Source organism: Xenia sp. Carnegie-2017, unplaced genomic scaffold (genome assembly GCF_021976095.1).
Source record: "Xenia sp. Carnegie-2017 unplaced genomic scaffold, XeniaSp_v1 HiC_scaffold_23, whole genome shotgun sequence".
NCBI lineage: Eukaryota > Metazoa > Cnidaria > Anthozoa > Malacalcyonacea > Xeniidae > Xenia > Xenia sp. Carnegie-2017.
In genome coordinates, this window is record NW_025813486.1 from 16,081,397 (window position 1) to 16,105,661 (window position 24,265).

Below are 24,265 nucleotides of genomic sequence, written 5' to 3' on the forward strand. Positions count from 1 at the left end.
AAAAATATATTGTGCTCATTGTAGAAAATATTTGGACAAACAACAAATGTCATATCAAACCCTTACAATTTAATGAGTATAAGTCTACACCAAAGTTATTTTTCTTTGATTTTGAAACAAAAACACATGAAAATAATTTAATGATACCATTCTATTGTGTTGTTCAAAAAGTATGTTGGAAATGCGAGAAAATTCTTTTTCACAAAAATTTTGAGTATTTTTTACCCGATATGGATTATATTACTGACTTATCAATTGACCCCGTTGATTGTTGTGATTATCGTCAATTTGTCTTGTAATTATTGTAATAATAATTGTAATTGTAATTGTAATAATGATGATGTAACATATCGATTAGTTCAGTTTATGTTAGAACAAAGAAATTCTGTTTGGATTGCGCATAATGGTGCTAGATTTGACACAATATTTTTATTAAAATACTTATTGACTGAAAAAAATTTAATTCCGGAAACTGTTATGAATGGAAATAAAATTTTATCTTCAAAAATAAAAGAAATTAATCTGCAAATTATTGATAGTTATTCATTTTTGTCCATGAAATTAGCAAAAATTCCAGAATCACTCCAAATTGATAATATTGTAAAGGGATATCATCCATACAAATTTTTTGATCTGACGTATAGGGGAAATATGATTGATAAAAAATACTTTGATATTTCAGAAAGTAAAACAAATGATTTTAACACATGGTATGACAAACAATGTGAAAAAGAATACGTATTTCGAGATGCAATTTACTATTATTGTAGTAATGATGTTAATATATTAAGACTTGGATGTATAAAATTTGCAACTTTAATCTAATTCTTTAATTTACAACATTACAAATATTTTACCTTTTTACGATACAACATGCATAACAATTGCTGGTTTAACACTAAAAATATTTAGAAGTAATTATTTACAAGATGGTAAAATTTCACAAATTCCATCATTTGGGTACAGGGGTAATACCATGCAAAGTTTAATAGCATTATGTTGGTTAAGTGAAGTTAAATCAGAATTAGATGAAATGGATACAAACTTTAGAATACAAACTATCCATTAATGGAGAAAGGAAAATTTTAGGTAGATTTGTTGATGGTTATTGTGAAGAAAACTGTATATCAATTTCACGGATGTTTTTTCCATGGTTGTAATAAATGTTTTAATAATGATGATTATAATACATTGAAAAAAGAAAAATTGTATTTTTTACGAATGCAAACAAAACAGTTTTTAAAACAATTAATTGAAAATAATTATAATGTAGTTGAAAATGTGGGAATGTGAATATTTGAAAGATAAAAATATTAGTGAAATAAAAAATAGGTAAGAGGAATTTTTTAATGTGTTACCATTGCATCCACATGATGCATTGTATGGTGGTAGAACATCACCTTCATGTTTATATTATGAAGTGAAGGAAAATGAATAGGTTAAATATATTGACTTTACGTGATTATATCCATATGTTCAAAGAAAGTATGAATATCCTCTAAATCATCCTGAAATATATTTAGAGGAAGAATGTTTAAATATTGATGTTGCTAGTGTGTTTGGGTTAATTAAATGTTATATGTTACCCCCTACTACACTTTTATTTCCTGTTTTACCCTTACGCATTGATAATAAATTGATATTTACACTGTGTTACACTTGTGCTACGAAAATAAATCAAAAATGTATTCATGATGATGAGAAGAGAGCATTAAGGGGTACATGGACTAGTGTTGAAATAAATAAAGCTATTGAATGTGGTTATAGAATAATTAAAATATATGAAATTTATCATTATAAAAATAAGGGTAAAATTTTCAGGGAATTTGTAAATAACTTTATGAAAATGAAACAAGAAAATAGTGGTATTCCTTCAGAATGTTATAATGAGGATGAAACTGTTAATGAAGATAAACTCATTGATTTTATATCAGATTATTACAAACACGAAGGAATTCAATTAGATAGAAGTAACATTAAAAAAATATATGTATCCGTACCATTGTTAAAATGATTTTAAATTCAGTATGGGGAAAGTTTGCACAAAGTGATAATGCAGTTACAGTATCATTTATTAATAACTTATATGATCTACTGTATTTAGCAAACGATCATACTAATGAATTAACTTCTTTAAATATCATATCTTCGGATATTTTAAGAAGAACACATAAAAAAATGAAACATGTTCATCAATCTTACCCAATCGTAATGTTGTTATTGCTTCTTTTGTAACAAGTTATGCAAGATTAGAGCTTTTAAATATATTACATAAGTTAGGTAACAAAGTTTTATATTATGATACCGATTCATTAATTTACATTAGTGTTGATGGAAATGATATTAAAACGGATAACTACCTAGGTGACGTTACTAATGAATTAAAAAATGACGAATATATTGTATCATTTTGTTATACGTGTCCAATAAGTTATTCTTTTAAAACAAATAAAAATAATGAAATAGTGCATGCAAAAGGATTTTCTTTAAAGGGTGATACAAAATTAAGAACAGCTAAAACAAATAGTCAATACATTATTGTATTCAATAATGTAGGAGATAATAGAAATTTAAAAACAATGTTTAATAAGGTTTATCAAAAAATTTCATGGAATGTTCAATAGACGATATGAATGAGAATGATCATGGTTATATTGTTTTCGACAATCATATAAAAAGTAAGCATAATGTAAGAATTATAAAAGATATTTTTCACAATGAAATGACAACAATATATGATGTAAATATTTAATTTTATTTCTGAAATATATTTTTTATTAAATAAAGATAATTCTTTTCGTTAAATGACTTGTATAAATAGAGAGTAAATTTTCAAATTTTGTATAATACTTCTAATGAAAACATCTTATTTTAAAAAAAACTATTGTAACTTTTTTTGAATATAATCACACTATTCCAACTTTTCAATTTTGGTGTGAAGTTGATGTGTTTAAAGACATAGAAAATAAAATGGGAAAAGAAAATGTAGAAGTACCATTTGTTAATGAAAAGGGCAAAGAGATATATATTGATGAAAACTTTGTCACAAAAGTTTGGAAGTACTTTTTAAAAATTCGTTGATTCCTGAACGAGGTAAACATTTTTTTGAATGTGATGAAAGTTTTGAACTGCTTTCTTAAATATTCATTTTTTCTGAGGTTATAAGCAAACCTGATTTATGAATTACCGAACTTCGTGTTTCATATAAAGACTTTGAAGAAGAAAAACAAAGTGATGCCCATCATAGTATTTTACAAGAACAGTTATGAAAAAGTATGTTTTACTTTGGATGAAGTTGTATTCTCCATATTTATCAGAGTATTCATGATCGGCCCTAAATTCAATGATTATACAATTTATGAATGTTATGCTATGAAAGACTTTGTTAAAAAGTTTTGGAAATTATGTATTAGACATGGATATTTATCCGAAGATATTGATGTAAATCCTGATAAAATGACGACAATATAGAGGCTTTTCATGAACACGTGACTTACTGCGTTTGATTAGCAACCGTAACTATGCCGCCATGATAGGGGGCATGTAAAAAACAAACAAAATACGTTCGAGCAATGGGAAAGTTTTGCTGTGTTGTAGGCTGTGGAAAACGCTCTGAAAGGGACAAAAATATCAGATTTTTTAATTTACCAAAGGTTATTACACATCAGGGTGAAAAAACCAGACAGATTTCTCTTCAACGGAGTGGAAAATAGCTTTCAAACATTCGGCGGGACGCTGTGTTTAATGGCCAAATAAAAAATGTAACTGTTTGCTCGCTTCATTTCCATCAAGGTAAACTGTATCTGTGAAATAAGTCATTTCAAATACGCATCTTCAGCGTTGATTGTACAGTGTTGCTCTAGGTTTATTATTTTTATTCAGGGAAACCAGCTACAGTATATGAGATGACTCATCCTGACTGGGCTCCAACAATCGCCATGGGTCACTTATCTGGTTCAGTAAGTCAGCCATCAAAAACCTCCTCGCTTACAAGGCACCATCGAACTAGTCAAAGAGCCCTAAAAAGGCATCTTCAATTTGAGCAAACTGGAGAGAACAAAGAAAAGCAAGCTATAAGCACTCAACAAGTGGAAGCAACCTCGGAAGAAATGGTGGATAATGGTCCTCACTTTCGTCATCTAACTGATCCAAGATATCATCTAGAATGTAATTCTGGCATAAATAATGATATGGGAGAAGGTTTAGAAGCTGATAACCTAGATGCAGAATCACAAGAAACACAGACCGAGTATATGAGCACACGAAGTATCGAAGTGCAAACCGATTTGCTATCAATCGATATCGATTTGCTTCAAGAAAAAACCACACGAAACTCTACTAATGATCCTTTGGCGCCCAAAAATCTAACTGATGATGGAAAGCTTAGATTCTACACTGGTCTACCAAATATGGCTGTGTTTATGGGAATTCTTGAGCTAATAAGTCCAGGTCTTGTAATGCGAAATTCCTTGACAAGATTTCAACAAATGTTATTGACTCTAATGCGATTACGGTTAAACTTACCTGTTCAAGAACTTGGCTACAGATTTGGCATTCATGCATCCACTGTATCAAGAGTGTTTCAAAGCTGCATAGATGTTATGTTTTCAAGCATGAAATTTCTGATTCATTGGCCAGATAGAGAACAATTAAGACTGACACTTCCAATGTGTTTTAGAGAAAGGTTATCTTCTTGTGCTGTCATAATCGATTGCTTCGAAGTATTTATCGACCGCCCTTCCGATTTTTTAGGTAGAGCCCATACTTGGTCGTCTTATAAACATCATAACACTGCAAAGTTTCTGATAGGGATTACACCACAAGGTACAGCATCGTTTATATCAAAAGCATGGGGTAGGGCGTCAGACAAATTTATTACTGAACACTCAGGCATATTAAACAAGCTGGTTCCTGGTGACTTAGTTCTAGCAGACAGAGGATTTAACATTGCAGACAGTGCCGGATTATACTGTGCAAGTATTAAGATTCCAGCTTTTACTAAAGGCAAGGCTCAACTGTCACCTGTAGAGATAGAAACAACAAGATCCATAGCTAATGTTTGCATACATGTGGAGCGAGTTATTGGCAGTGTTCGTCAGAAATACACAATTCTTGGTCATGGAATAGCTCCAATCGACTATTTGCGAGCAGATGATGGTGAACATTGCTTACTTGACAAGATAGCTACAGTATGTTGTGCTTTAGTTAATTGTTGTCCATCAGTAGTTTCTTTAGAGTAGTGCAACAACACTAAACATGAACAATTTATTCTAAAATATGTTGAAACAGATAAATAATAAATATTGCAAACATCATAACTTAGCATAATTGGCTCAGAAGTTGCTTCTGAAATAGTTGCTAGTGAACTATTTACATTTTCTCCCTTTCTACAAAAGTTTTCTACAGTCTACACAGAACCATGGTTTGTTTGCTGCCGGCTTTCGAGATAAACCACAGCACTTCGTGTGAAACATTTTAAACAAACATTTATCATTACTACATTTTAAAACAAGTGTGTCATCTAGCTTAACTCTGCAATAGCAAAACAATAATGTGTCATTTGATGGAAGTGGTTTTGAAGTGTGAAACTTTGCAAGAAGCTCTGGTAAAATTGCAAAAATGTAGATTTCTTTTGCTTTTTCAATATTGATAGCAAGGAATTCGTCATCTCTCTGAATTCGTTCAATATAAATGTCATTTGGAGTCCAGACAACAAAATCTACAAACTTTAACTTTGTAGAGGCTAATTACAGTTGGACTTGATAGTAATATTGGTGTTTCCTGTCCATCTGTAAGGTACCATTTGGTGTCTTAGTGAGACAAAAATTCTTTCCATCACTTATGCCATGCTGGATAGTCTTGTTTCTTAAACTGTATGGGCACTTAATCTCAACACATCCTTCACCATGGCAGTTGCAGTAACTGATTGCATCTGGACTTGCACCAAGAAAAGGGTACTTTGGATCAATTACAAATCCAGATTCTTTAACTGAGAAGATGCTATGATTTTCTTTCATTACCTAAATAAAATTAAGATATATATTTATATATCTAATTATTTATTTTGATATATTGCACAGCAAAGCCCATGTAATTAAGAAAATTAAATTTTTGTGCCAAATGAGTACATGTTTGCTATTAGGTTTATGAGTGCATAAAAAAAAATTTTTGTGCAATCAATTTGCAGCAATAAACACTTAATTAACTGGATGAACAATTCATGAAATAACAATATGTCAATGCTGACTTGTGTATATTGATTTAGGGCTCTCTTCTCATTGGCCTTTCCCCACGATGTTGCATCCGACTTAAACTGTGAACCATAACAAACATCTTTGACCAGGCTTAGTGATGGTGTTTCAGGATTTGTGCGACAAGCCCTGTGGAAGTTGCTGGCAGTTATTCTCCCCATTCGCATTTGATGCCAAATGTGAGACTTGCTTTGATTTCGTGTAGCTTTTTCTATCATATCAGCTTGTTGTTGATTGATTGTAATTGTCTCCATAACTTGTTTTGATTTCGAAATTAGCTCCTCATACTCAAGACAAGCAAATTGGTGGGAGTACAACTTATTCAAGGGGTCTGGAAGGTTAACAGCAGGTCTCTTTGGCACAAATTTTTCGTTAAATGGAGAAATCAGTGACAAGATTGCAGGATTACTTTTAGTGTCGCTTAGATGTTGATAAAACTTCTTTATTTGATTTTCAGACGGCTTGTACTTGTTTTGCAAACGAGGCTTGTCTGTTGTCATTGTCTGATCGATAGTAGATGATGAACTAGAAGCTAATTCATTGATATGTTCATCCAGCTTTTGCTTTTTACGTTTGGAAGAAGTAAAATCAACGTCACAAAGTTCTTGATAAGTAGTCTTTGATACTGTCTTAGGCATTAGCCACTGACAAGGAATAGACGTACAAGTCCTGTTCTTTACTATTCGTACACCAGTTTCAACAGCAAAGAGCAACGCTCCAGCATGTGAACAACATTCTCCCAGTCCAGCTTTACAGTTGCAATGTGCTGTTATAACAGACCCATTGTTATATACAGCAGCCCATGGTTTTAGAGGAGTGTCATTCAGGCTTTGCGAATGATTTACCTATGAATTAAACACCAAATTTTTTTCATACTGATTGTGACAATGATTGTAAAAACACGTTTTAAGTAATAATTATACTAACCTTTGCGATTAAAATCTTGATGTTAGTACTTGCTTTACCGACATACACACACCTCACCCATCCAGCAACAAAATACTGGTATGATTCTAAGCTTTTGTAAGCTTTCAGTTGCTCCTTGGTATACCTACTTGTTGAAAACAACAGGTAGGTCACAATGTGGGGGAACTCAACATTGGGCCATAAATCCATCGCGTCAGAAAAAATTTGTGACTAACATTGTAGGGATTGATACCACAAATTAACTTTAACTTCTCTTCGTATTTAACACGATCTTCAACACTTAAAGTTTCACGATATTTAGGAAGGCATGGCACTCGTTCGTATTGACTTGACGCCATGTGCGTTTTGCATGCCCCCTATCATGGCGCCATAGTTACGGTTGCTAATCAACAAGTTGTAAGTCACGTGTTCATGCAAAGCCTCTATAATTTTATTTTGTAAATATATTTTTATAACTACAACATATTTGAGTATTTTTCTTCTCATTTTTACATTTTCGTTCATACACTTTTTTAATTCTTGGAAAAAACATTTCAGATAAACTTAACATTTTTTTATCATTTTCTAAAGTTGAATTATGATTAATTACAATTAAAATATTCATTTTTAAACATTTTTGTAACAAAAATAACAAACACCAAACACCACAAGTAGTTTTATTAATATTTTGATGTCTTTTATAAGAAAATATTTCAAAATTTAATTTTTTATCAGTTGCAAATTTCTTCCATCTTTCATTTTTATGTTGTGGAGTTAAACCAAAACTATCAAAAAAATATAAATTTTTCCTATTTTTCCACGCGGCTACCCAATGTTGACCTGGTTTATCACTAGTATCTGTATTCCATATCCATCCACCTTCTTTAAAATTTATTTTCTGGTAATAATCAGCTGGAAATATACCTTATATACTTTTTTTTTATAATTTTATTATTATTCCGGAAATAAATTAAATTATCAGTTGTTAAAAACTTTTCCAACATACATTTTATATCCATTTTTTTATATATTATATGTTTTATTTTGTTTTAATGTTTTTCGTCAAGAAAAAGCAGAAAAACGATGGGGTGTAGAACTGCCTAAATTTAAAGACGGTTCAGGAGTTAATACTGGTGGTATACGTGTAGATAACGATGTTGAAGCAGGAGATAGTAGTGACGAAGGAGTAGATAAAATAGGTATTTGTGAACTTCGTCTTCTACCAGTTGTATTGCTTGCATTAGAATTTATATACATCTCCTTGATTATATTATTTTTAATATATGAAATTGGCATTCCTTTTCTTTTCAACTCAGGTAAAATAGATCTTAATTCATGTTCTTTGAGATTTAATGTTTTTCTATTAGATATTAAATCATTTACTAAATCAAAGTAGGTAAAATTAAATTTCTTCCCATTTATTTTTAAATCTTTTTTGTTTATACCATGATTATTGAAAAAAGTTGAAATTAATTTGTGATGTTGTGCTTTTGAACCTCTTATTATTGGTGTTTTAAAGGGAGTACCACCACCATCTATATTTAAAGTATTGCCATCATTCCTTATATCATCTGTATCTACAACGTCCTCGTTTTCAGCTCTTCTTAAATCACTCCCTTTATTCAAAAAATTAATAAAATTTCCTTTTTCTTTATTTTTTCTTTCTTTTTTTAATATATTATATGCTTTTATTATTTCATGTCTTTTTGTATTATTAGTTATCCCATTGATCAAATCATCTTCCTCACGTCTTCTCTTCAATTCTGCTAATAATTTATTTATTTGACTTGTGTCAACAAGACCAAATTTCTCAACACTATCATTTGCCATTAGTTTTAATTATTTTATAAGCATCTTATAATAAGTATTGTTTGAACATCTTCACATAATAAATGTTTTATATTGTCACTATGTTTTTGTTTTAAACTTCTTAATAACATTTTCTTATGATATGGATTTATTCCTTCATGTAAAATTATTTTATCATTTAAAATATTTTTTTAAATACAAATCAAATTTTTAAATATCTTTTTATTTTTAATTAATTTTATTCTATTTTCTACTCTAAATTTAATAAATAACCTTAACTTTTGAACAATGTCATTTTTTTCACTTTTTTTCTTTTGTTTTGAATATTCAACTAATTTAACAATTGCTCTTAAAACCTCTTCATTTATAATATTTTCTTCATCATCATCTTCATTATCAACATCATCAACATCAAAATCATAATCATCATCAGAATTAAATTTTTCTTCATTAAAATTATTTTGAAAATCATAATATTCGTTATTACTTTTTTCTTTAATTAAATTTTCTTTTTTTTATCAATTTCTTCCACATTTTCTTTATCTTCATTTTCCATATCGTATTTATCCTCTTCATTTACATTTTCTTTATCATCCATTATAAATAATTAGGATTTATTACTGGATCAATGTGTATAATTTGTTTTTTTAATGGAAAATCAATATCAATTACTTTTATATTTTTTCTTTTTAAATTTTTTTTCTTTCTCTTCAATTTATATAATTTTTTTGTTCTTCTCATGTTGAATACACAACAATAATAAAAAAGTTAAAATCGATATTCAAAATATATAGGAATTTTATATCCATAATTCATTTGATTTCTAAATTCTCCAAAAAATATCATTGTATGTGCTTCAGTTAATGCTTTTTTGAAATTAATATCAAATCCGAAATCACCTGTATTTTGACACGATAAAACTTCGGTGAAACTATCTTGATTAGGAGATAAATCAAATGCAGTAATTCCACATTCAGACTTAAAGGACATGGGACATATATTTTTTCATGTCGCAATATCATTCATTGCAGATTAGTATTCCATAAAACATTATTTTTCCTGTTTGAAAATATTTATTTAAAGCGCAATTTAGAATGAAAGTTTGCTTATTTCAAGGGCTGTTCCGCCATCTTGGAATGAGCAGCCAAATTAACTAGATTTCATATGTGACGTCACAACAGGGAGACGTTTGCTAATGAATATTGTCTATATTGCAAATTGACAAGCATTCTCATTTATTACGCAAAGTTTGGGACTTTTCACTGCTGTTACAGCACTCAAAATGGAAAATATTAACAAAGATGCTATGGTTCAGCCATATATGTTAGAGCCAATGCCAGATGAATTTGTAGAGAGTGAGAATTCTGACTCAGAAAGTTTTTCGTCGAGCGAAGTAGATGATCAGATAGACGAGGAGTTTGAAGCTATGTATAGTTGGCGTAAAAGGTCACTCAGTTGGTGTAAATGCGGCCATTGTGAGTTGATGGCAAAAACGATTGAATGCTTTTGCTGTCATGAAAAAGCGGTTGAATATGACGAATATGATGGCGAACTTAAATCGCACAGGATGCAGGCTTGTCTTGCGTGACTGAACTTGCTTCCTTCAATCAAAACATATCGGCAAACGTCCTTGAAATAGATACTTGGCAGTATATTAAAGAAAACAGTGCGTTAGGTGATGACGAACTTGCAGTCATACACAAAATATACTGTCATGTTGCGTATCGAAGATGTTCGAGATGGATTTTCATATTCTTGGCAAGAAATGTCGAAGGCCATTTCCATCTTGCATGTACAAATGCATACGAGGGAAGTATTGGTCATCTGATGCACTTTACACTCATTTTAAATATGCCAAGTATATTGAAATTGGATTTGAGGTATTTGAGATTTCAAGGCTTTTAAATTTTCATCATCTATTGTTTCATTTCATGGTTTGCCAACCAAAACTTTCCGTACATGGACGATTCTTATTCCTACAATAACATCGGCTTGTAGCACATTTTCCCTTTCAAAAACATACTATGTCATTAATTTTATCGTCGGGCAAAGCAGGCGTTGTGAATCTACTGTGTCTGCGAGTGATGACTTCATTTTTTTGGCTGCCTTTGCTTCTCAAACAAGTATGTTTTCACAAGTGAGGGAGGTTCTTTCGGAAGCAATGTTTTTGCATTCTCCAACGCTATTTTTGCGGTGTTGAAATCTTTGCGAAGTCTCAGACACTGAACATCTTGCACATAATCTAAAAATTTTAAATGTATTTCGCATTAACATTTTGTCATTAATGATTCTGATTTGTCTATTGATTCTTACTGTAGGTAGGACAGTCACTTATTGGTTTGGCCACAGCTTTTTCACCTTTGTGAGCTTTAGGGTATGCAACTGACCATCTTTTATCACCTTTTTGTGTTGTTGCTTGGGGTCTATGAGCATTTTCATTGTAATGTAAATTTGCACGAAATAACCTGAAAAATTCACAATGGGTAACTGTATAGGCTGGAATAACACATTACTCTTTATTGGTCAATGCAACCCTTTTTTAAAGTAAAATATGTGAGAAAAAATGCATGTTTTCACCTGGCCATGAGTGAGTGATATGGATAGTACGTATTTTTTGATGCAAAAAGATTATCAAGTGAATTCTTTGCCTCCAAGCCTGATGTTTGTTGGTGACTTGACAACTTTCTAACTGCACTTATCAATCTTGGTCTTGAAATAAGTTCAGTTAGTTTCTTATGAGCTGCACTACCTTAAAAAGTATAAAGAGGTCAGTCTTATGAATAGATTGATAAGAAGCAAGATTATAATATATATGCAAATACTTCGAGACTTGTTAAAGAACAGGTGCACCGTGCACTTATTTTTTTTGTGTATAGTGATGAAGTCTCCATGAGTGAATCAGAGCTAGATACTACCCTTTACCTTTTTTTAACCATTGCCGTTCAGTTGCTTCATGCAAGCATTTGGTAAACATCTTGTTGTCTTCGTGAGCATGAATATCAGCAATGTGATTTGCCAAACTTTTCCACTTTTCTTCTTTTTCAATTTCAGTGCTGCTAGAGCTTGCCACCCAATACAAATGATTTATGATGGACTGTTAGATAAAGTTAAAGATATAGCTACAAGTATCACTCATACTCCTCTGGAATGGCATGATATACATTTTTTAAATGTAGTTACCCCAATCCAAGGCTTAATTGCACAAAATATGTTCTTTTTTACAAGTTTAAAGGGGTAGTCTGACCTTAACACAACTTTCGCTCATATGAAAGTGTATATTGTTCTTACCTCTCTCACGAAATCCTAGGTTTCCAATTCAAATTTAACTCGAGAAATAATGCCTTAAATGTGTGTATTTTTGCCTCTTGTTCGATCGCCATTGTGTACATGCAAGCGAAGCCGCAGTCCAGCAGCGGTTTTTCGTCGTGACGTCACTGCGCGGTGATCGTTGTCAACATAAGACAAAATATACTAGCAAAAGTAGATATTACGCATAAGCATATTCATAGTTGCATTTTATTTTCTAAGTTTTTAAATTATTTTGCGCAATGGATACGGATTACTCAAACGATTCCTCTAGTAATTATTCTGGAAGCAGTGTTTCACACTACGAAGAAATGGTTAACGATCAAAACATGATTCAACCATATGCTTATGAGCCGATTGAAACAGACTCTAGCGACGAGCCTATGGACGACTCCGACGAAGTTGCCGCTGCATCATCGACTGAATCCGTATCGGAACCAAACAGACTTCAGGATAAATTCTGGTAAATACTATTATTTTACTCGTTTCTGCAATTTATGTCGTTTTTGTTTTTACATGTTTCATAGCACGGATTACGCTGCCGAATTATGTTACGCGTACTTCGAATATGACATTACGCTTGAGTTTTCAACCTTTAAATATTTTGATATAAAATGATTATTTAGTTGCTATTTTACCGGAATAGGTGCACATGTAGCCATTGTCAAATCATGGATAGGGTGGAAGAATGTGTTTGTTGCAAAGAAATTTCAGCTGTTGTAACAATGAATGAAGACTCAGCACAATTTGAGGGAATAGATACTCCAGACTGTATTACAGATAATCCTGTTTTTCAAATCTTTGTTTGAATTATTGGGTATTACGACTGGCATGGAGTGAGTACAAACAACACTATGGTTCAAGAGCTGAAGAAGGACCTGAACACAAAAGACAAAGACATGTGGCTTACAGGCAACTGGTTCGATGGTGTCGGAATGTATTGGGCAAGGAAATTAGAGTACCACTACCATCTTGTGCTGTTAGCTGCATTCGAGCACATTTCCCACCACCAGGTCTAGAAGAGGACTTTGTCTTTGAGGGTTTTAAATTTGGTGATGAATAATAATGGTAATGTAAATTATTATAGCCATATTTATAAGTATCGTTAATGATGAATTACTAATAAATAAAAATATAAATTGGATTTAGTAAATGAACAATAAATACAAATTATAATGGCCAAGCCAAACCAATTCTTTATTTGTGCTATGCAAGGATTTTGGTGTACATAATTGAAAAGTGCCTTTGCTAATGAATTTGCATAGCAAAACAAAAATTGGGCTACTTTACTATTAGACATTCTCTTATTATTAATTATAAATATTGATATATACATTATAAATATTTTTTGGGGACTATTTACCCATTCTTGATTTGTGTGCTTGTATAACACTTTCTTTGTTTGGCTTTTCTATAGATGCAATATTTCTTGGAATGTTTGCTGGTAAAGAAATCTTGTTATGTACATTTTTTACATTAAAACAGCAGACATCTTCCATCATACCTTGCACAAAAGAATACGACTTACTCGCCATAATTGGCTTGGCTACCCAATTTTTTCGCCCTTTTGGGAACACGATATTATATCGCTTTTCCCCTTGCTGCTTTCCACATTGAACTTGTGCTTGTTTTCTGCCAGTGTTTACATTGTGGTCTATCACTGCCAACTTGGTTCTTGCAAGCATACCTTTGTACGAAAAGTGAAGACGTTTGGGTAAGTATTTTAGGAGAAGTGAGTGGTAAACCTCAAGTTCCCCAGTGTGGTGAAATTCTGTTAGCTTTGTTAAGTCTTTTAATAGTTTTTTGTTAAGTACGATTTCTTCTAAAGCAACATGAGCAGCAGAGCCATTTTCTAACCACTTTGTTTTTCTTTGTTTTCTTTCAGAAAGCCGACCATGGGCGCACTTTTTAAAGTATTTTCCCTCCTTCCACTTGTGCTTATTGACAACATGATTTAATATGGAAACCCATTTTTCTTGCAACAAATCTGCATCTCCCTTGCAAGACTGAGAGCACCACCACAAATGGTTGGATACAGACTGCACCCATTTGAGTAGGGGTTCATGTTTCTGGGCTTTTTTTGACAACTTTCTGGTAACCCACTTTGACAAATGCCACACATCAAACTGATGGATTATTGAAGGATATTTCTTCTTCAACTCAGATGTGATTTGAACATGACGATCAGTTGTCAATGACCTTATCTTCACATCTTGGTTGATGAGTTTGTTGAGAGACCGTTGACAACCTTCATTTTCCATGGCATATGAAGAAGAAACCTCTGATACATGAACCAAGGAGAAGTCAAGAATTTTTCCAGAACTTTCGTCCATTAAAGTGTAAGTTCCATATTTGGCATTGTGCCCAGGACTGTCAGATCGTCCATCACCACATAAGTTAATTGCCTTAGCTTCTTTTATTATTTGCAATAAATTGTTTTGTTGCTTTTCATAGGTTGAATTTATGACTGGGAATACAATTTCATCTTGAACTTTATAGAATTGATACTTATTCACAAAAGTCAAATTAAATGCCATGGAAAATTGCTTCATTGGCTCAAAAGTCTCCCGGTTAATATTATTGCTGCAGGAATCAAAACATTTCCAGCTGGCTTGTTGTGAAGCAAAGGCTGTGATGTCCAATGATGGGTATGATTTTTGTTGCATGTTGCTCTTACTTCTACCATGCTGCCAGTTGTAGATTTTTCAATGTCACAAAGAGAACCACATGTTTTGCAATTGATAAACAACTGATCAAGCATACTTTCAAACACAATAAATTTTTTTCTCATTGTTAAGTGTCCCTTCAATGTCACTTGAGTCAGATTCATCATCAGTGCAAGTTTCCGGGCATAAATAGTCCTCATCACTTCCTGATGACCCACAACTGTCTGAAGATGTTGCATCATTGTTAATTGTCTTGAATGATTCTTCTTCTTTTTCTTCCATTACTTCATTTTGGGCCATTATTTTTTTACATTTTAATTGACTACCTTTGTTTACATTTTTTGATTTCAAAGGAGGTCCTTTATGAATTTTGGAACGTTTTCCCTTTCTTTTTCTTTTCCGTGGGGCAAGGGTTTGAATAGCAATGCTTCGTTTTGATATCATATCACATTGGATTTCCGCATCGACGAAAATTTTTTGGTCGCATTGTGTTTCAACACTTCGGAAATTTGTAACATCAACATCAGTCGTATCCTCCATATGCTCAATATTGGAGGACTCTCTAGGCTCATTACTCTGCTCTAACAAGCTCCACACTTCCTACATAGAATAGACATTAGAACATCTAAGTATATGATGGAAGGACAACGGTGTTTAAATTTTTTGAATTACAAAGTACAGTACCTGTTGTCGTGCATTTTTTTCTCTTGTTTGGGCTCTATTGCTTGACAACTCACGTTCCTGTTTCCGTTTTATGAATGGAAATATGGACGGTAAACTACCAGGTTTTAGCGTCTTCTTTGCTTTCATGTTAAATAACTCTTTTAAGGAGTTTTGAAAACAATCAGGCGTAAAATGCGCGCTGCAAACGTAACATGAATTTGCTTTCGGTAGATTTTCGCGTCTGACACGACTTAGCCACTTTCGACGAAGATTTTTGTCGTTTGGCAATCGGTGAAATGATATTTCGCTCCCTTTGGTTTTCTTCGAACAATTGTTACATCCTGGTACCATACAGTAGGGCATTTTTACAATGGTAATAAAATTAAGTGAGACAATTGCGTCTTTAAATCTGTGTTTGTATTGTGATTTGTATTTAAGTATACCCGCCAAACCGCGCAGTGACGTCACGACGAAAAACCGCTGCTGGACTGCGGCTTCGCTTGCATGTACACAATGGCGATACAAAAATACACACATTTAAAGCATTATTTCTCGAGTTAAATTTGAATTGGAAACCTAGGATTTCGCGAGAGAGGTAAGAACAATATATACTTTCATATGAGCGAAAGTTGTGTTAAGGTCAGACTACCCCTTTAATTAAGTAACCTCTTTTTCTCTCCTAAAAGGTTCAATTTAAATACATCTTACTTTATCACATGATTCACAATTCCAGTGATTTGATTCACAATTGATGCACTTATATTTGAGTGATTAATACTTGCAAATAGAGAATTAGCTGCACCTATGGCCACATGCCAAACATCATAAACATGTTCTATTTCTGGCTTCTCCTTAGCCATGTAAGATGTAACCTGGATTTGTCTGTCAGTCACAAGCTTGGTAATCTTAACATCACCATTTTCAAGGTATGCAAATTGACGCTTGATGGATTCTAGCTCCATGGCGTTGGAATTCTTGACTTCAGTGCTCTGAGTATTGATAAAGTATAGAGAAATATACAAAAGAATACTATAATTTATCAACGGAATATTTTCAGACGATCATTATAATATGTTAATAGGCTCTGTCATTACCTTTATGATCTGTGTATCAAGTATGACATTGTTATTGACGTCCAAAGAACTCCCGGAACCAAACAACCCGCTGTGACCTGGGCTATCTACTCGCATATCTGAAGCAATACAGCAAGTTTGTCCTTTTAGTTTTTGTAACAATCTCTTTTTCTCACCACCCCAAACATTGAACACGGCATGTATAACATATGCCGATTGCAATCTTGAAAATTCAAGACATGTGAAACATTTTATTTTTGAGAAACATTTTATTATCAAGACGTGTGAAACATTTTATTATCTTCGAGAAGTCGAAGAACCTTAGCACATTCTAGCCCTGTGGCCAAGATGCCTGAGGCCAGCATCAGGTGAAATACCGGTAGTCTATTACAAAAGGGGCCTGTGCACTATGTAAAGCTATGGGTTTCGTCTAGTAAACATTGAACGGATATTCTGGAAAAGGTTCCAATGGTGTTTGCTACGCTAACAAGGCATTTACTACCACATTTAGAGCAGTGATCGAAACATTCAACCAGGGAATCTTCAAACACAATAAATTTCCTTTGATTTGCGGAAACTTGTTGTGTGACAAAATCTTACTTGTGCATTTAGATTCTACATTGCTGTTAATATTGTCTTCGAACTCTGAGTCTTCACTATTTGTATCTCCAAGTACGAATTCTTCACTATCTGTATCTTGCTCCTGATCATATTCATTTCTATCATTTTTGTCCACAGTTTTGGAAAATCTGTTATCGTCAAGACCAATATCAGATGTGCCAAAAGGCAACTGTACACAACGCAGATATAGTTGTAAATGGTAAACTCTTGAGCCATTTCTTTTATCCTATCCTTTTTTTTCAGCGATAGAACTAGATTTATATTTTATATAATTAAAATGTGGATTACAATATCTCATTCCATTACCCTCTAATACATTTCCATAATATTTATACAAATTATTTTTACTTTCTTCATTCATTTTTTCCTTCAAATTTTAAGTCCAGAAGTATATCTAGTTCTTCGTCGGTGATATAGTTATTATCTGAATCATCGTACTCCAATTCGAATAATATATATTTTGAAAATAAAATCGAAGGAGCTTTTTCATAATCCATTATTTGCATTGATTGTAAATTAAAATTAGCAACAGTATAGTAACAAGTATATTCTTTCACCTGAGTATAGTAACAAGTATATTCATTTTTTAAAATTATATTATTTTTACCTTTTTTATTATTAAAAAAACATTAAATCATTTAAATAATCATTTAAAAGCGATATAACTTTTTTATTGTTATATATTCCCGACGGTATTTTAATTCTTGGTAAATTAAACTTTAAAATTGGATATAAACTTTTATCTATATTTTTAATAGTAACATTCGTTTGAATAAAATATTTTGAAAATTTTAATTCTAAATCACACCAGCATTCATCTTCATTAATATTTTTTGCTGTTCTTGGATAAAAAACATTTAATACAGATATGTATTTTTTTATTATTTAATGCATCAATTTGACCGGGTAATGTTGTCGTAAAATGATTAATATAATTTTTTTCACCATTTTTATTATTAACATTACTAATTAATGTAATATTTTTCATTTTTTAAACCTTTTTTAATTCTTCACAATAAAATTTCCCTTGAATTTCTTCACCGTTGTTATCACAAAGGTTATAAGTAACAGGATCCGTCAACAAAACTTTATTTATATAAAAGATCTCATTAACCCACTGTCTTAAACTTTCCATTTCAAAAATATTATTTTTAATTCTTGAAATTTGCACTTTATCATTTTTTTAATATGTTTAAATTTTTATCCCTTTTTTTGTTTAAAATATTAGATAATCTTTTGATGTAATTTTTTTGTTCCACCTAAATAGACATCATATGGTGAAAGATTATCGGAAAGTAATCCACGATGAGGAGATTCGTCATATCTTTCCACAATTAAATGTAAGTATTTTTTATAATTGTAATTTTTTCTTCGTTTCTTGTTTGCAGCGAGTCAATAGTTCTTCTAATCATCTGTTTTATTGCTCGTATAAATCTTTCTGCATGAGTAGCTTTAATTTCACGATTATAAGTATAATAAGTTGTAAAATTATATGTTTTTTACAATTCTTTTCGAATCCCTTGAAATTCACTTCCCTCATCCCATACTATTTTTTTAGGAAATTCATTTTCTTTCAATAAAATATCTTCAAATTTATTCATAACATATTTTCTAGATTTATTTTGTAATAAACGCACAAATGCATATCTTGAATAAACATCAACTACACATAACAAATAACGCAAATTATAATTATATCTTGCCAAATCTTTCATTTCAGCTAAATCAATACTCCATAAATTTTTTTTTTCCATATATTTATATTTAAACAATTATATTTTTTCTTTTTCTTTTGATACAAATTATATATATTTTGTTCATTATTTTCTAAATGTTCGCCTTTTAATAATCTTGCAGCCTTTTTATAAAATCGTCATTAATTAAATTAGTCGTCTTCTTCGTTCTCCTCATTATCGTCATCATTTACAATCGTTGGAGAAGTAGGGCGATGATAATCAACCACTAAAAGAAAAATGTTATTATATATTCTTTCGATTTCATCATTTCCATATTTTTTATAAATTTCTACAAAATCATATTTCTTTCCCATTTTTTCCTCTAAAATTTCATTCATAATTTCACTATGATAAACAATGCAATCATATATTGAAATATCCGATTTATTAGAAAACTCTTTCAACATATAAATAGCTTCAATATCATTATCAATTTCAATGTCATCACCATTTTCAATATTCATTTTTCTTTTTTTTCTTGCTACGGTTTTTGGCATCTCTTTTTTACCTTTTTTTTCTTTAACTTCCTTTCCTTTGCTTTGTTTTTCCTTCTCTTCTTCACTTTTTAATAAATCACGACAAGATGCAACAAATTGTTGCAATTTTTGTGATATAGTTTTTAAGTCATCATCTTTTCTGAAATACACTTTGTAAAATTCATCCACCCAATCTATCATTGAAATATCATTTAGATCACTTGGTTTGAAACATTCATCTCACTCATCATTATAATCATCAACACAAATAGTTACACTTTCATCCACAGTACGAGATGATTTTTGTGTTTTTAAAACTAATTTTCCTGATTAACGTTCCAAAATAACACGCTTTTCATTAGATGAAAACAAAACTTCATACAAATCTTCACCTTCATCTCTATTAGCAATTTTATTCAACACACGTGCTAATTTTTCACATGCTTGCAAATTCATTTGCAATTTGTCTTTACAACACAACCCATCATTGTATGGGGAGTAAACAGATTTTGAAATAAAACATAGCTTGCTACAACGATTAAAACTGCATACTTTATTTCCAAGGATTGCTTTTCCATTAGAATAACTTTGTAAAACTGTTACCAAATCTTTAAAAAATTTTTTGTAAATGGTAAACTCTTGAGCCATTTCTTTTATCCTTTTTTTTCAGTGATAGAACTAGAAATCTTTAAAAATTTTTTTGTAAATAGTAAACTCTTGAGCCATTTCTTTTATCTTTTCCTTAAAAAACTTACATCGATGTGTTGTTTGAAAGTATATTAAATCAAATGATACAAAACATGAAAAATAAGATGAATATACCCTACAAAAAATCAACAATTTTTTATTTTTTACAAAAAAATCAAATTTTTTTACAAAATTATCAACAAATGTTTTTCATTAATCCCATTCCATTTTTGTTATATTAATAAATGGTTTCTTAAAAATATATAATTCTTTACCACTATTTTTTTCTATATATTTTTGTTCATTTATATAAATATAATAGTCTCTGAGATATAATTTATATTTTAAAATAAAATTATAAATTTTTTTTTGATCAGTAATTGTCAATTCGCTATTCTTTGATAAAAAGTCAACAATATAATTTTTAGAAAAAGTTTTTTTAAGAAATTTTTCATCATATTGAAACAAATAAATTCCATTAAAATAACAATGAATTAAGTCATTCCCATTCATCACCACCACCAATACAGATATTTTCTTCAGACAAATACGTATTTTTCATAAATTTCTGTATCTCGAGAATTTTCTTTTCTTGGTATTTGATCTTTTTCATAAATTTCTCTTCAATAATATAACAATGATAAGAAATATACCATGAGTTAATTATTGAAAAAAATAATGTCACAAGAAATGTTATAATCGATTCATCTACGAGCACATTCATCAAATAAAATCTTTAAATCCTTGATATTTTCTTCCAATATCTTTATTCTGGCATTAATAATATCCACTTTCGTTGATTGTATTTCATTCAATTTAAGAATACAACCAGATATAAGTAAAAGACAGAAGTAGGAATCATCCATTTCTCTGTTCTTATTGTTCCATATTATCTTTATATAAACAAACAAAATTTAAAATAATAAAAATAATAAATAATACACACAAAGAAAAATTAAAAATAGCGTTAAAATCATCATCATCATGATTATTTTCCATTTTCATTCAATAATTTTTTTTCTTCTATCAAGATATAAGTAAAGGACAAAAATAGGAATCATCCATTTCTCTGTTCTTATTGTTCAACATTATCTTTATATATACACCCAAACAAAAATTAGAATAATAAAAATAATACAAAATATACACAAAAAGAAATTAAAAAAAGCGTCAACATCATCATCATCATGATTATTTTCCATTTTCATTCAATAATTTTTTCTCTTCTATCAATTTCTCTAATTCAATAATTTTCTTTTCTTGATCTTTTACTATAGTATCTTGCTCTTTTATCTTATGGTTAAGAGTTTTAATTTCTACATTCAATTTTTCAATATATAATTTTAAAGCAATCACTTCTTGAGTTTTTTCCTCAATTTTATTCAAAAAAAAGTAAAATATGATCCTTATAAAATTTTTGTTTATTCACTGCCATCCATCATCAATTGAATCGATAGTTATCCAAATAAACTCATGATAAAAATGGTCATCTTCCAAAACATCGATTCTTGCTTTATATGCTTGATTTAAAGTTATTAATTCATCATTTTCTTTTTGTAATTTTTTTAATCTTGAGACTAAAAAATGATTTTGTTCTTGAACGTTTCCACATTTTTCTGCATCATGTTCATAGTTGAATATAACGCAATTTTTGTCTTAAAATTTTATTTTCAATTTGAATATCTTTACATAATTTTTTTAATGCATCAAGTGTAAAACGTTCGTCACATCACCCATCAAATAAAAAATTATAATAAAATTTTCTACTTAATACAGATATGAGTGTATTAATTAAGTACCAAGACATCGTCTTTTTCTTCAAGTTTTTTTAACCAATACTTTAATTATATCAATCAACTCATTTTTTTTCACATAAAGATATATTTATTATCTTCATTTCTTCAATAGTTAGTAATAATGTTTTTTCTCTTTCCACAAATTTTTCGTTCTTTTCTTCAGCAATTCGAAGTCTTTCTTCTAAATCCCTTATCTTTTTTCTGAGATATTTTTTTCCAACACGTAATTTGTGATTTTAACTTAATTACCATAATTTTCAATCATTATTTCAGCTAACATTTTTCTATCTTTTTCTCTATCTTTAACAACTTCATAATATTCATCAAAAAAGTATTAGTCTCACGAGACAAATCAAAAAATCTATTCATAAAGTGTACAAAATTCTCACCAAAACTCTCTCCATTATCCATATTTAAAATATTTTTATCTTCTCTAATAATTCCTTCACTGTATTTACACCATGCCTTTTTTGTTTACAAATCCAAGCATTCTCTTTATATATAGCAGTAGTATCGTCTATAGATTGCATACATATTTTAAAATAATCGTACTTTTCATCATTTTTATGATAAATTCTATAAAATTTGCCGTTGCATAAAGCAGTATCTACAAGTAAAAAGTTCTCATCCATTTTTGTTCATGCCTTCATTTGTCCGTTGATCTTTATACGTGGAATCAGAAAAACCAAAGGGTAGATAAATTTGATTCTTATCATTTTTCTTCAGTGTATTCACATACAATTGAGAAGAACTTCCAACAGTATTAGAGTATTTTAAATACTCGCCGTGCCATTTTTTTAAATCATTATATAAATCAGAAGAAACTAACAAATCGTTTAACAAATCAATATATCCATGAATTAATGAAAATAAATCAGGTTGGTTTTCTATCACCAATTTTGTAAAAATATTTTTTCACTTTCTTTCTTCTTCCTCGTAAGCTTTATTTATTCTTTCCAAAGTTTCAGGAAGGATAGATGCCATTGATATCTTTATATACAGTATACAAACCAAAACTTCATGCAACGACACTATTCATAAGATTGAATAGTAAATTTCACAACAAATGTTTATGACAACAACCATCCAAGTAAATAAATACTTTGTTATTCACATTTTTCTTTAAAAACAAATCATGTTCTTTTTCTTCATATTTATTTAAATCGAAAAGCACCTCTTCCTCTATTTCTTCACTATACCATGGGGTATTTCTTAAATCGTTGTACAATTGTTCATTCTTCAAAATATATCCTATAATCTGAATATATTTATGAATAGAAAAAGTCAATTTCTCATTACAATTAATCATATCTTTCAAAAAATCTTTCCTTTTTTTTTCGGGTATTTTTTCCCGTTCAGAAAGATATGTTTCTGCTCTTTTTAAATTTTGTTCCATATTAACTTAATAGAGTTAAGAGAAACATCAAAAGAAACACTCATATATAAAATGGGTAAAAATGAAATGGTCAGAATTTATGAATTTTTAACTGAATTTAATTGTAGTAAATGTATATATATATATATATTTTACCAAATAATTATAAATATATTAGTGAATTATCTTTTAATGAATTTATTATTAACCATATAAGTCATGTTGAATACGAAAAAAAAAAATTTAAAAAGGAATTTAAAAAATTGAAAAAAGGAAAAAACACTTTATATTATTACAAAATTATATAAAAACTGTAAATTTGCTATTTTTTTATTCATTACTGATAGGGTATAAAACCTAAAGTCAAAATGTCTCTTGCTAGTATAAACGCAATATATAGAGAACTATTTTATAAGTATTGCTTTTATTGTAAAAAATGTAAAAAATATCAAAATTCACCATAATTTATACACATTTCCAAGTGAATTACAACGTATTCATTTTCATGCTGATGTTTGCTGCAAAGAAAACAAAGAAGAAAAAGAATATTTTGGAAAAAAACTAGAACTGGTTGATGAAAAAATAAAGAAATTGAATTTTAATAGAGAAATTATTAAAATCACTATGCTGTATGATCACATCTATAAACTCTACAACAAATTACATTAAAAATATTGTTTTAATTGTTCATTTTGTCAAAGTTATGAAATTAAATGACGTTGTTATGGACGTGCACCATTAACAAAAGAAGATTCTATCAAGTATCATGCAGAGTTTTGCTGTAAAGGAAACGAAAAATTAAGAAAAAAATTGAAAAAGAAACTAACTTTATCGAAGAAGAAGGAAAAAAAGGAAAAAAAATATACAAGAAAGAACTTAAAGAAATAGAAATTAAAAAAA

The 24,265-nt window shown here is 30.1% G+C and overlaps 4 protein-coding genes and 2 long non-coding RNA genes across 6 annotated transcripts; 3 read left to right on the forward strand and 3 right to left on the reverse strand.

Moving 5' to 3' along the window:
• Nucleotides 1-4,409: 4,409 nt before the first annotated feature.
• LOC124449234 lies at nucleotides 4,410-5,240 on the forward strand. Its single transcript, XM_047000174.1, has one exon. It carries the CDS (start codon nucleotides 4,410-4,412, stop codon nucleotides 5,238-5,240), a length of 831 nt encoding a protein of 276 aa, XP_046856130.1.
• A 7,195-nt stretch (nucleotides 5,241-12,435) lies between these two features.
• On the forward strand, nucleotides 12,436-13,081 carry LOC124449235. The gene is made up of 2 exons (XM_047000176.1): nucleotides 12,436-12,735; nucleotides 12,919-13,081. The coding sequence occupies exons 1-2, from the start codon at nucleotides 12,515-12,517 to the stop codon at nucleotides 13,079-13,081; spliced, it is 384 nt and encodes a 127-aa protein (XP_046856132.1). The 5' UTR covers nucleotides 12,436-12,514.
• Nucleotides 13,082-13,433: 352 nt separating this feature from the next.
• Nucleotides 13,434-14,938, reverse strand: LOC124449236. The gene has a single exon (XM_047000177.1). The coding sequence runs from the start codon at nucleotides 14,936-14,938 to the stop codon at nucleotides 13,628-13,630; it is 1,311 nt and encodes a 436-aa protein (XP_046856133.1). The 3' UTR covers nucleotides 13,434-13,627.
• Nucleotides 14,939-15,037: 99 nt separating this feature from the next.
• LOC124449237 (THAP domain-containing protein 1-like) lies at nucleotides 15,038-15,964 on the reverse strand. Its single transcript, XM_047000178.1, has 2 exons — nucleotides 15,623-15,964; nucleotides 15,038-15,538 (listed from the first exon to the last, which is right to left on the reverse strand). Exons 1-2 carry the CDS (start codon nucleotides 15,962-15,964, stop codon nucleotides 15,038-15,040), a joined length of 843 nt encoding a protein of 280 aa, XP_046856134.1.
• Nucleotides 15,965-16,259: 295 nt separating this feature from the next.
• LOC124449407 lies at nucleotides 16,260-16,763 on the reverse strand. The gene is made up of 3 exons (XR_006949385.1): nucleotides 16,696-16,763; nucleotides 16,404-16,590; nucleotides 16,260-16,280 (listed from the first exon to the last, which is right to left on the reverse strand). It is a non-coding gene; the product is annotated as an uncharacterized LOC124449407 (long non-coding RNA).
• Nucleotides 16,764-17,308: 545 nt separating this feature from the next.
• LOC124448900 lies at nucleotides 17,309-23,532 on the forward strand. The gene is made up of 3 exons (XR_006949319.1): nucleotides 17,309-17,494; nucleotides 18,563-18,635; nucleotides 23,400-23,532. It is a non-coding gene; the product is annotated as an uncharacterized LOC124448900 (long non-coding RNA).
• The last annotated feature ends 733 nt before the right edge of the window (nucleotides 23,533-24,265 follow it).

Bases quoted from the DNA above. Each gene is read 5' to 3' on its own strand.
- LOC124449234 (XM_047000174.1), top strand. From the start codon at position 4,410: ATGGCTGTGTTTATGGGAATTCTTGAGCTAATAAGTCCAGGTCTTGTA.
- LOC124449235 (XM_047000176.1), top strand. From the start codon at position 12,515: ATGGATACGGATTACTCAAACGATTCCTCTAGTAATTATTCTGGAAGC. The intron at 12,736-12,918 runs GTAAATACTATT...TTACCGGAATAG, and splicing joins AGACTTCAGGATAAATTCTG to GTGCACATGTAGCCATTGTC.
- LOC124449236 (XM_047000177.1), bottom strand. From the start codon at position 14,938: ATGCAACAAAAATCATACCCATCATTGGACATCACAGCCTTTGCTTCA.
- LOC124449237 (XM_047000178.1), bottom strand. From the start codon at position 15,964: ATGCCCTACTGTATGGTACCAGGATGTAACAATTGTTCGAAGAAAACC. The intron at 15,539-15,622 runs GTACTGTACTTT...TATTCTATGTAG, and splicing joins AAAAAAATGCACGACAACAG to GAAGTGTGGAGCTTGTTAGA.